Source organism: Varanus komodoensis, unplaced genomic scaffold (genome assembly GCF_004798865.1).
Source record: "Varanus komodoensis strain SLA01 unplaced genomic scaffold, ASM479886v1 scaffold51, whole genome shotgun sequence".
Classification (NCBI taxonomy): Eukaryota; Metazoa; Chordata; class Lepidosauria; order Squamata; family Varanidae; genus Varanus; species Varanus komodoensis.
In genome coordinates, this window is record NW_025336100.1 from 4,919,847 (window position 1) to 4,933,063 (window position 13,217).

The following is a 13,217-nucleotide window of genomic DNA, read 5'->3' on the forward strand; positions in this document are numbered from 1 at the left end:
AGTGTGGACAGCTGGGTTGCCACCATGTGAATCAGCTGGTTGGACTGATCCAGCATGGCTTTTCCTATGTTTTTATGTTCTTGAAGATCAGTAAATAGCCCCTAACTTCTCCTCACACATTTCCTTTACTTGCTTGTGTGCTGACACTTTGCTACTGGGATTTCTTGCACCTTTCTGCTTGGCTTCCTAATAAAAGCTGTGAACACTTTCAGGCACCCTGTTTGTGTTCTCTGTATGGGAAAGGTATTGTGTTGTTCCATCATCAAGGTATTCCTGTACTGTTGCATCAGGGGTAAGTTGTTAAGTGTTGCTACAGATTCTATGGAAATGGCTGCAGTACTGACTCTTCTACTAATATTACTGAGCTTTTACTGCTGCAAGAGCATAGGATACCAAGTATTCTGGTGTTAAGTTAGACTGTAGAATTGTCCTGATCATCAGCTTGCTAACTTCAGTGCACCTTTTCTATGCATTTTCTTTAACAAGTAAAACTTTCGGATAAGAGGTAGGTTAAGATAATGCTACAGGAATTCACATTCTTTATGCCCCAATGTGTCTACTGTGGTGCTGTTTATGTTTACAGTGATCTTTACATTTTTAAAAAGAGAGAAAGAGAAAAGGACATATGGGCTTTGCTCCAGGTTGTTTGTCCAGCTCACGTTAAGTAACTAACCAGCTTTCTTTCCCCACGCATGTATTGTACCACAAACACAACAGTTCAAACAGGGCAGGGAGACATCCAGTGGTATGGGCTCCATTTCTTGGCTGGAGAAACCAGAAAACCTCAACAGTTTGTTGTGGTGTAAGCTTTCAAAAGCAAATGTTTATTCTATTAAATGCTTGAAAGCAGTATTATGGCTACATGGATTGAGGAGTACTGGGAGAGGAAACCCAGTGAACGAGGTAAGCCTTTAAAACACATGGAATGGGGATGAGATACTCACTGTGTTGGAGCCTCTCTGCCAGTATAGTGCTATGGCCTAGCATAGCATAGATATCCAGCATGCCATGTCAATTTTAATGAGGAACCTTTCTTCTCTGTGTAGCTATGTCAGCAGCCTAACAAGCTCTAGTAAAGGGTGTGTTCCACTTCTGTGTAGCACAAGTCCAGATGCCATTGCTATAGTTCATGCTGGCATTGCAGTGGAGACCATTAATCTGCATGAAAGTCCTTGCAACACCCATACAAATGTTGAATGCCTTGAGTTATGCTAGTGCAAAGGATCTGGTTGAAGCCAAATACAGTTTTATGTAGTCACTGATAAGTTAGTTTTGCCTCACCCGTTAGACTAAATGGGTCTACTTGAAGCATGAGTACATCTGGATCCAAACAAGCCAAAGATTAAATATCACTTTTGGCCTAGTGTAGGTTCCTGGGAATTGATGCTGCTTTAGATGCTTTATAGTTTTAAGGAGCCTCACCTGCTAAATTTCTACATGAATTACTTTAGACATTTTGATGTGGTAATTAAATGAGTCTAATATCTTTTGTCTTTGGTAGGCACCGCCTAGGAGCCTTCGACCTCGTTTCAGGAAAAAAAGTACCTCATCTTCTACCACTGAAACCATGGAAGTGTGATGAGCCATTCGCACTGATTTCCACAGAATGTCTCTCTTCTGCCTTAAAATATTTACTTCATTAATATTGTAGGAAAAAACAGTGCTGGAAGGGATGTGCTTGTGATATTGCAGAGTTGTGAACATTTGCTTCCATGCTTCCCTTTCTATGAGCTATTTGTTCTTTGCCATTTGCGTGGCATTACAGTCAAGTAGGGTAAAGCAATCCCTCTTGCTATCCCCTGGATTTTTTTGTGGAATGATTCTTGAGGCTGTCCATTTGAAATTGCTAGTTACATCACCTTAGTTCTGTGAATGCAAGCAGGAAAATAATCATTTACCTATTTAAATATTCAGAACAATCTTATTTATTTGGAACTTCATTATGTATAAAGTTGACTGGCAGGGGCCAGATTTTTCTATTCAAGCTGTCACCAACTTATCTTTATAACAAGCCAGTGAATTATGTAGGAAAGCATTATTTTTATTGTACAGGCATTGAAGACCTAATCAGTCTGAGCTACATCACCATTTCTTCTCTACATTTCATTTATTAGAAGCCAGTTATTTTGTGTACTTCTGTCACATATTTTTGCTGAAAAAGTCAATGTACTTTACAGATGAAAAATTAAACATTAAGAAAGAAATAAAGATATGGCAGCAAAGAAGTTTGCTTTGATGACATAATGATTAAGACTAATGTCCTAAGCATGCTTACCTGGGTAACAGTCATTATGAAATCAGATGAATTCTGCATCCAAGTAAACAGGATTAGAATTGCATTGTTAAGTGCATTGTGCATAGAATGAAAGAAGCTAGAGTTATGTTACAAATCTTGGCCATTTTAATGGACAGTAGCACAACATGTCCAAGGCATGCTTGTAGTAATAATGAATGCTAGAATGTAAACAAGAACCACATTAGTGTTACATTGATTGGTTTGGGTGCAAGTCAACCTTGTTAGCAAAAAGGATTTTAATCTTAACCCTCCCCCAGCATGTATATAGGCATTTTATGTACAAAAAGAAAATAGAAGACTTAACTCCTCCGTGTAATTCAGAGATTTTAGCTATAGTATAGCTCCTAGTATAGTTCACAATAGTCTGTAGGTTGGATGGTGCATTTAATTATAGAGAAGTACAAAATGAAGAAGACATAATTAGAATTTGTGTATTTAGGCTTCAGTGTCTCCTGTATAAAGCATGTGAAATTCTGTAGACATTTGTGTTTGCTTCTGGATCTGTCTTACTGCACACAAAAATTAATGACATAAAAATCTTGCCATTGAGACCAAATGAGGGGATTACAAAATGATGCAACAAACCTCATTTATATGTAGCACTTTTGTAAGTGGCTATGACCTGGCACATACCTAATGGTGGTAAATAATAAGTTAACCCATGACATGGAAAGTTGCATGCTATAGTCTCATTAAAAATGCTATCTCTCATCAGTGGTTGCTCCATGAAATCCAAACCCGGACACTATAGGTAATCATGGGTCAAACAACTCAAAGTTAACCTACAATTAGTAGTTTGAGTACCTTTGGGTAATTTAACTCACAATTATTCCATGGTGACCAGGGCTGGATGTTGAGAAACAATCACTGATTGGAGGTTACATACTTAAAATAGCAGCAACACATATCATGACAAATCATAACTACACCAATTTGCAACAGTTATGTGTGAATGAGACCTTATATTAGGCTTCAACAGCAAGATATTGCAATGGCTTAATATTTCTGTCTTGGATTTCCAGTTCCATATCCTAGCTTTTCCCCTAGTGCTATTTTGCAACTTCCCACAAGTTGGAGGAAAGCCTAAAATTCCACCATTGTACAAGCATATAGCAGTATGGTTACTGCTATGTAAGAAAATAAAACCTCCCAGGGTTACACTTGGATTTGTTGCCGTTTCAATCAATAAATCATGAATTTAGATGGTAGCTGCAAAATATTTAGTCTAGCACATGCACCTCAAAATCTTTGGGGAGTTCAGCTTGCAGATACGTGGTCCACATGTTTTCCCTATCACTCAATTCTAAATAGTCTGCAACACAGGCAGAAATTATGTTATCTTGCAAGCAACATAGTTTTGCCACTATGCTATTATATGTGATGGAAAAAATAGAATTGAGAAGTTTGTGTTCAATTATGCTAAAAAGATACTTGGTATTTTTTTTCCTCTTATGCTGTACTAACACTCATTCAAGCTAAAGCTAATCAATGTCTATTTGATATGTAAAACTGAAAATATGACTGTTCTGGACTTTCTATTGTTACATGCTAAAGTGAAACAGTTAAATTGCCTTATCTCTCAAATTAGTTCACTGTAAAGAAAAAAAAGTATTTCTGGTAAATGTGCTAATTTATTAGCCAAACTGTGTATCTGTGTATAAGTTAATGAAAACATGAATGACAAAATAATATATACTTAATTAAAATGCAATTTTTAATCTGCAATATGATGGAAGCAGATTGTTTAGAAGAAGCTGTTCCTGGGTACCACTGTTTATCAGACATGCAGCAAAACATATCAGCTGCTGCCATTTGAATACTAAGGTCATATGTTTTCTGGAAATCAGCTATAGGACTATTCGTTTTATTTTCAGTTACAATCTTCTATTATCTAATTATTTATTTTTACAAAGAAACTCTAAGCATTTCATGAAAACATTGGAATTCATCTGATTTACTGTCTTGCTTTCATTTTTAGTCTTACCTCCTTGGACCAATTGTGCAGCTCAGATGTGCATCCAAGGACAGTCAACCCCAATTTTGGCTACTCAGATTGTGCTGACTGTATGTTTTTGTATTCCAGATGTAGAGACAGCAGTGGCCAACACAAAAGGGCCATGCAGACCACATCACTTGGACTGCTGCAATTCTAGCACTATAAACTGAAAAGGTTATTGTGGAGGTTCCTAAACAAAAAATAATTGTATTGTACCTGAAGTGCAGTGCAAAAGTATCCAACCTAGAGTCCACTTCAGCAAGAAACAAGCTATTTAGCATATTAATGGTGTAATTTCTCAGTCCTGTCTGTTCAGCTGGGGAATTTTTGCTCCGAGGTTGAGCACATGTATTGTGTGCAGAAAGTCCCCAGTTTCTGATATTACCATTTAAAAGAATCAAGTTTGTGGTCATGTGAAAAACCAGAGCCAGTGACTCTGAAGAATGGATATCAGAGTAAGCAACAATGGATCAGATGAACACCTCTCACTGGGCAGCTTCCCATAAACCTCAGCAGGAATACTCCCAATTTCAGTGCAAATCCAAAATATCATCATATAGTTAAGAGGAAACTTACAAAGCTAAATTACCACTTTTTAAACATTAAGACATTGAGAAAATGCCAAATACAGTAATGGAATCACCCAGGCCAGTTGCTGCTTTCAGGCTGCATTCTGCCAGATAAATGTGTTCAGTAGTTGATACATGTACTTGTGCCTAAATGCTTGTTAGTCTTTTTTGTGGATACTTGTTCTGCACTTAATACACTAGTTGAAATAAGAACACTGTATTTTAGAAAGTTACACAATAGTCAATGTCTAAGGCTGGTTATTGTGCACTTAATATGGTTTCTTTCCAGTGACCTATAGCAAAGACATAATAGACTATTTAAGAATGCATTGTAAGATTAGACACTACAACAGTATTCCAAAGGTCAAAGTTTTGTTACATTGCTTGATACACATCTTGAAAATAAAGTCTTAAACTTTTCTTAAAAGAATTGTCATTTTATTTATAGAACAAAATCAGTTGCTTTTAATTCTGCACTCCTTTGTTGTGTCCTTACCTCTGTGGTAAGCCATATGGTGTCTATAGGCCCCATTGCGCCCACAGACACCTTCCTTTGTGCTTATAAAGTACCTTCTATGATTTTATCTATATTGATACCATATTTTGAGTGTTTCAAAGTGGCAGGTCATCACCCTGCCTTCCCCACTTCAAGCCCCCATCGCCCCACTTCCTCTTGTCACCAGCACCGCCTCCCCCACTTCAACACTGTCATCCCAAAGACTTCCTCCTTACCAGGCAGCCTCAGCAATATCAGCTCCTTCCTCTTTTTTGCAGCGCCTCCAAGCAAAAAAACAAAAACCCAAAAACATTCTTAAGAAGTAAAGATGGCAGGTGGCTGGAGGAAACTACCCTGAAGCACTCTGAACTGACTGGAAAATGGGAAAGGGGCTGATACTGCTGCCGCCGCCTGGTGCTCACCAAGAACTGAGCCCCAAGTGCTGCATAAGCAGTCTGCTCATCGCACTCTTTTTCTTATATGAAGCTGCCACTAACAGCAGCAAATGGAGGAAGGTTGGTTGCTGGGGATGGTGGCTGGCATGCCTGCTTGTAACGCCCCTTTCTTGAATCCTGCACTGCTCCTGACTGGGATGGTTGCTGGTTGTGCAACTGGGGGTCCCTGACCATTTGTTGACTTTGGCTTCGCTTGTCTTGCTTTGTGGGACTGGACTGAACGCAAGAGGATGTCCATGGATTCTGGAGGGATGGAGTCCAAAAGGGTTTTTCCCAACCCTAGCGTAATGATCCCAAAAGAGAGAAAAATGAGTGGATCTTGTGTGCTGTGACTATGGGGTGAAAGTATCAAGAGATCCTGAATAAAAGAGAACTGTGAATTCAAAGGCATGTGTTTAATTTTGGGACTGAGGCACATCTGCTACATACACAAGTTCTTCAGGTAAATTACAGTAAAACCTTGGATTGCGAGTAACTTGGTCTGCGAGTTTTGCAAGATGAGCAAATAGTTTTTCTAAAATTTAACTTGATAAACGAGCAATGTCTTGCAGTACGAGTGTCACCACAACTGAGCACCAGTTTTTCTCGCTGCAGGTGTGAGTACAGCAACGTCTCCCCCCACACTCACGCCTGCCTCCTACCCAGCACACCCGTGATCGTGCCCGCCTCCCCTCGAGCGCTCCCACCTCCCACAAGCTTGCCCGCAATCGTGCCCATCTCCCCCCCCGAGCGTGCCCGCTTTGAATTTTTGTGATTTAAAAAAAAAAAGTTATAGAACGCATTAACCTTATTTACATTGGACTTTATGGGGAAATTCACTTTGATATACAACTGCTTTGGATTACAAGCAAGTTTCCGGAACGAATTATGCTCGCAATACAAGGTTTTACTGTACTTGCCTTTTAGTTTCACCAATTTCCATGAAACAAGGGTCCCCCTTCCACCTAGGAGCCATTTTATGACTGAGCACTCTCAATGGCAGCAATTCCACAATGGCACCATGACAAATTCTCAACCTTCCAGATGTGCCTACTGGATAAGAAAGGTATCTCCAGAGCTCTTTTTATGCAGACACTGAAAGTAGCGGCTTTATAGACTGTTAAAGTAACATGCTACTCAGCATGGTACAGTGTTTAGACTGGAGCACTGGGGATGTGATCATGGACCTTCATCATCAAGCTATACTGGCACTGGTCGCTACTTGTGAAGTCGTGTCCGACCCATCGTTACCCCATGGACAACATTCCTCCAGGCCTTCCTGCCCTCCACCATCCCCCTGAGTCCACTCAAGCTCACACCGACTGCTTCAGGGACTCCACTAGCCACCACATTCTCTGCTGTCCCCTTCTTTTGCCATCAGTTGTTCCCAGCATCAGGGTCTTTTCCAATGAGTTCTTCCTTTTCTTTAGGTGGCCAAAGTATTTGAGTTTCATCTTCAGTATCTGGCCTTCTAAAGAGCAGTCAGGGTTGATCTCCTCCAAGACTCCAAGGGACTCGCAGGAGTCTTCTACAGCACCACAATTCAAAGGCCTCAGTTCTTTGGTTGAGTGCTCAGCCTTCCTTATGGTCCAGCTTTCACAGCCATACAATGCAACTGGGAAAACCATAGCCTTAACTATACGCACTTTTGTTGGCAGGGAGATGTCTCTGCTTTTTAGTATGCTATCTAGATTTGCCATAGCTTTCCAGCCCAGGAGCAAGCATCTTTTAATTTCTTGGCTGCAGTCCCCGTCTGCAGTGATCTTGGAGCCCAAGAAAATAAAATCTGTCACTACCTCCATTTCTTCCCCATCCATTTGCCAAGAAGTGATAGGACCAGATGCCATGATCTTAGTTTTCTTGATGTTGAATTTCAAGCCAACTTTTGCGCTCTCCTCTGGCACTAAGATAAAGCAAATAAATAGCCTTGCAGAGGCACTCACCTCTGACATACACCTTTGACATTTCCACATTTTATTGTGTTACACCTTGAAACTAAAATTAATTTTATTGGTGTTGCTATCGCTTGACGTACACATGATAGTCAGCACTGTGAAGATGCAAAGTATTTTCATTCTGGCCCCAAAGTTTAATAAAGAAAAGAAAACTGGCATTTGTTGGTTGCATAAGTATTCACCCCTTTTGCTGTAACATGCCTAGAGCTTCAGGTACAACACAAAAGTCATATATTCCAGTAGAATGAGTCTACCTGTATGCAATTCCAGTGCCACCTCATCTCATATTAATGACACCTGTTTCTAGAAGGCCCCAGAGTTTTTTGGAGAATATACATAAACAAACAGCATCATGAAGGCCAAGTAGATATCAAAATAACTCCAGGATAAAGTTAGCTATGAAATCCATATTCAGACTAAACAGATTATTTCGCATCAGTAATTTAATAGGAACATGTCACACATATTCAGAAAATGACTGGTCTGCACATTTGTTCTTGTACTGGAATACAAAGAACGTAACTGATGTTCATTTGACAATTTACAAGTGAAGGTTTGTACGGTCGTGGTATTTCTGGAAGGGATCATTGACATACCAGTTTCTTCTTTTCCAGAATGAGGTGGTCATTTTATCAAGCAGCTTACTCTGAGTTTTATTGCAGAACACTTGTTCCCTCAAACGCTTTCTCCTCCTAGGATTTTTTTTCCACAGTTTTTTCTTGTAACCAGCCTGTCAAAGAACAAAAGATTTAAATCCTGAATCATAAATGGCTAGCCATAAAATAAGCAAACTTTTATTTCATCACGAGATGTGTTTTCCATTCATTCCATTTCTACACTAACCAAATCTCTCTGGGTCATTACTGTTACAAAATATCATATAAAACTTGCTAGCAAAACACTTTAAGAACAAGTTTAAAATGATAATATAATTATCAGAACTGATAAAAAATTTAAAATGCACCATCATAAACTATAATGTATGGGAGTAGAACAATCTGTTAAACTGACACTAAAAAGATATCAGTGCTACTGCAAAAAAAAATCCTTCCTGAGGAGAGCATACCATGGTTGGAGGGCCATCACCAAGGCCCACTCCGTTGTTATCATCTGAAACTCGCTTTGAGGAGGAGGAGGAGTGCTGCAGACATTGATCACTGTGTATGCGTTATTTAATTCTGGGGAACATCAAATATGCTCCCAAATTTGCTCCATCTAATATGGTCCCAAGCCATGCAAAGCTTTATAGGGCAAGGCTAGAACCTTAAGTTGGGTTTGGAAATATACAGACAGTTCAGTCTTCTCTGAGCTGAGATTTAGTTTATTAGCCCATCATTCTCACTGGTTTATCACAGCTACAACCACACTTAAAGAGAAGCAGAGCTGTGCATCATCAGCATAGTGATGGCAACGTATTCCAAGTCTTCAGATGACTCCGCTCAACAGTTTTATGTCAAAAAACAACCCATTTTAGAGCATTCTTGTTGTTATTACATTGCATTTATATCCCACCGGTTTTGCTCTTGTAAGGAACTCAAGGTGTCTTACAAGGTGAGGTAGGTTTACCTGATAATGAGTGACTGACCCAAAATCACCCAGTGAGTTTCATGGGTAAGTGCAGACTAGAATGAAGATCTCTCAGGTTCCCAGCAAAACACTCAAACCACCATGCTATACTGGTACTCAAAGCACCCCTCCAAGTATCACCCTCAAAAGGTGGCCACCCAAGTAGGAGTGCAATTCATTTCCTAGACAGTCACCTCAAAATAATACTATATTGATGGTATCAAAGGAGAGCAGGGAGTATCAATAAGATCAAAAGAGGGTTTCTGGCTTGCTTATTTTCTACCTTGTTACAAACAGAGAAGCAGCAGCTCTTGCAACCACACTATGGAGCTAGGACAATCCAATATGTAGGATAGAAAATCTAATTACCCTCCTCCTTAGCCAAAGGCCACAGTGCAATCGAAGAAATCTCTTAACCACAGCTTTTACAGTTTTTCTTTTTCCCTTCCTTAAGCTGTATTGGATGCGGCATCTCACTTGCTGATGAAAGATACTTTGAAGCAGAGGTGTTACACTGAAAATTGTGTTAAATTAAGAAAATAAAGCTGTAAAATACTGCATTTAAATTTGACTAATACTTGTATCAATAATACAGAAACTTTACACTAAGATCCTTATGAAAAGCAAACTAAACATCCAACAAGCTTTCTTGAATATTAAGAGTTAAATCCACAAATACCCCCGTATTTTTTGCCCCATCAAAACTCAATCTAGTCCACTGTTCATGCAGGGCACATAATACTCAAAGCCTATTCAAGCTCCACTCACACAAAAAGGCCATTACTTCACTGATTCTCTTCCTAATACTTCACAGAAAGAATAAAGTCTGAAATTAAAAGTAATTCTATGCCCCACATCATTTTTCTCTTGCTTCTCAACAAACAGAACTGAGGGGAGCTCAGTGAGCTATAGGGGGTACACATAGGCTTTCTATCTCTATAGACCATTAGTGGGCTTCAAGTTTCCCAAACCTGACCTAGAGTATAGGTAATTGGTTTGAAAGCTGGAAATTACAAATATATTTAGAACCATCATGTCTAATTAATGTTTTCAGTGTTTCTTACCACTCATAATTGTTGGTGCCAGAGTGAATAAAAGGGTCACCTACTACTAATGCATAGGGTTTATAGAATGGAAGGGTTCCAACTCCCTGCTATTACAGCATATTAAGTTACACCATCCCATTCAGGTGACTATCCAGATGCTTTTTTAATGTCTCTAGTTCAGGAGAGCCCACAACATCCCCAGGTAATAGCTTCCATTGTCATACTGCTCTGATAGTGAGAAAATTCTTCCTCATATCTAGTCTAAGTCTGGTTTCTTTTAACTTAAGTCCGTTATTCTGTGTCCTGCACTTCGGAATGAATGAGTTCTTGTCCTTCCTCTTTGTGACAGCCTTTGAGATACTTCTACAATGTTATCATATCTCCTCTCAGTATTCTCTTCCTCAGGCTGAACACGTCCAGCTTTCTCAATCTTTCCTCTTAGGGCTTTGCCTCCAGTCCTTGTAGCATCCTTGTTGCCCTCCTCTGTATCCTCTCTGCTATGACCTGTCCGTCTTGGGTGGCCCAGCATGGCATAGCTCATAGCTTCATTGAGCTACACAAGTTCCTTCCCCACGACAAGGCAGTGATCCATGAAGGAGAACAAGAAAAGTTACAAGGAAGAAATCAGAAGAATCTGCATATACAGTTAAAAACACTGTTATCAGGTTGGGGAGAAGGAAGACAGAATAAAGACAAAGGGAAGACCAAATCTTTTTCAAGTAATTAAAAAATGCCTACCTGTTCATTATTGAAACTGAATGTTCAAAGGAACCACTACCAAGAGAGAGAAGAGGTTTTTGTGGGGAGAATGTTGATATCTGTCCATGGTAGGAGCGAAGCAAAAACAACTGAGAAATAGGGTAGGTACTACAAGAACCATTATAAACTGAAGAGACTGAAGAACAGAAAGATCTAAAAACCCCTAAGGAAACAAAAGAAAACACAATGAGAAAGGAGTCGCAAGTACATTCAACAGTGAAACTAGATACACTTTTGAGATGAAAGCAGCAACAATTGTATGTACTTGCAACATCACTGTTCTCCAATGAACAGTTTTCAACATTTATGCTCACTGTGGTGTATCATAACTTCTGACAGGAGTGATGACTGACAAACTTTTTCTCTGAATTGAAAAATGAAAGAGGCGACTAGTTCCAACACTGGGCAGAAGGCGAGGAGTGAAGTTTGCAAATGCCTGGACATGCATGGCCAATCCTCCACCGCACCCTTTTCTACTCAAGATCACAGAGCCCCTCTGTCATACATCTGCTGAAACCAGAACACTTGGAGAGGAAAGGTGGCTTCCTTAGATAAGGTTGGGCAGCCCCCATCAAGCGATCAGGAAAGGACTTGCTTTTGGCTTGCTTAGCAAGACCAAATGTTAATCATACAATATTGCTTAAATGCAATCCCTCCTCACAAACACACTATTTTTGCTGCTTGGTTTCAGCACAATTCCCTGGTTATGAACTATTCTGTCTTGCAAAAATTTAAACTTAAACAGAATTCTCCTTAATATTAGAGATGCCTCAAAATCTGGGGCTTATAAAATAGGCTATGCGGCACATTGTATCTTAGCATATTACATGTGTGTGAATTCACAGACGGCAAAGCTGAACGATCTCTATAAACTCGCTCCAACCGATTTTTAAGCAGGTATTCTCAAAAACCCAAACTGGCTCGGTACATTACAGAAGGCTTTCTCTGCTCAGTAGAAACCACGACTGAGCCTGAACGGAGACCTCCATGTTTCTTTCCAGTCGTCGAGGACAGGCACCGAGGAACTAGGTGCAAACTGGATTTACTGAAACATCATACTTCTCCCTCCGCCAAGGAAACACCAACTCTCTCTTCCTCCTTCCTCCCTCACTGACCTGAGAGCCTCCTTGCCGCTGCGAGCACCGCCATCTTGCTGACTGCCTTCCGAGTGCGCCCGCTCTGTCTTCCTACGGCAGCGAGCGAGGGTCAATCCTAAGCAGAACCGAATGGGAGCCCTGCTGCTCCTGCCCTTCAAAACAAAACCAGGAATTTTACAGCTCTGGTTCGTTGATGATATTCACACTTCACTTAACCCCATGAGTTCGGCGTGGTCGTCTTATAGCAATTTCACCTGTATCTATCTCCATACTCAACAGTCCCACAATATAAGTATTGGCTTCAGCTTGAGGAAGGCAGTGTCCTGCCTTCACAGGGTGGAACAGCAGAAGGTGTTTCTGAAACTAATCCAGCGTTATGTGGATATTGCTCTGATGGGCTGCAGACTGATTGTCCAGTAAACAATTATCTCTGATGCAGAGTTTCAGTGAAGGTTGTTTAACATTTTGAATTGCACAGAGGTTTCTGTCTGGAAGAAAGACTCTCCAGCATTATAATTCTACTTCAATGGGAAACATTTTTCCAGCCTCATTAATTCAGTGTTCTTACTGGATAAAGGAAGGATATGGCCTCTTCAAATGCAACTGCAGTAACTCAAGGAAATGAATGGGGGATTTTTACTGTATTTTTATTGATTTTACACAATGGAGAATCTTAAGATGGAAAAAGATACATTTGTGGTGATGTATGCACTTCTACAGGGTTTTGTCCAGTTTGAAGGGGATGGGGAATAAAGCGCAGCCAACCAATGTAGATATTTATGCTTTCTTCATTTTACAGTCTCCTGCCACATTTGCAAAAACACCCGAGTGCAGTGGAAGCTGTTCTTACAGAGTAGATCTGAGAGTTGCAACACTGAAACTGGTGAAGAGGACTTATCTATCCACTGAAGTAACAGCTGGCCAGCAAACTTGGGAAATACTGCATAGAGGTTTGGTGATGCTGAGATGAGCAGAGACTGAGAGAACTGGGCATGATCAGCCT

The 13,217-nt window shown here is 40.1% G+C and overlaps 2 protein-coding genes across 4 annotated transcripts in view; one reads left to right on the forward strand and one right to left on the reverse strand.

Annotated features, from left to right (window-relative positions):
• REEP1 (receptor accessory protein 1) overlaps nucleotides 1-5,288 on the forward strand; it is a 63,264-nt gene extending 57,976 nt beyond the window's left edge. For all 3 annotated transcript variants that reach the window (XM_044447337.1, XM_044447342.1, XM_044447339.1), the window contains one exon: nucleotides 1,502-5,288. In XM_044447337.1, coding sequence (XP_044303272.1) covers nucleotides 1,502-1,579 — 78 coding nt within the window. In that variant the 3' untranslated portion in view covers nucleotides 1,580-5,288. The remainder of the gene's footprint in view (nucleotides 1-1,501) is intronic.
• A 2,460-nt stretch (nucleotides 5,289-7,748) lies between these two features.
• On the reverse strand, nucleotides 7,749-12,469 carry MRPL35 (mitochondrial ribosomal protein L35). The gene is made up of 4 exons (XM_044447422.1): nucleotides 12,233-12,469; nucleotides 11,097-11,280; nucleotides 9,682-9,826; nucleotides 7,749-8,476 (listed from the first exon to the last, which is right to left on the reverse strand). Exons 1-4 carry the CDS (start codon nucleotides 12,264-12,266, stop codon nucleotides 8,288-8,290), a joined length of 552 nt encoding a protein of 183 aa, XP_044303357.1. The 5' UTR covers nucleotides 12,267-12,469; the 3' UTR covers nucleotides 7,749-8,287.
• Between the last annotated feature and the right edge of the window lie 748 nt (nucleotides 12,470-13,217).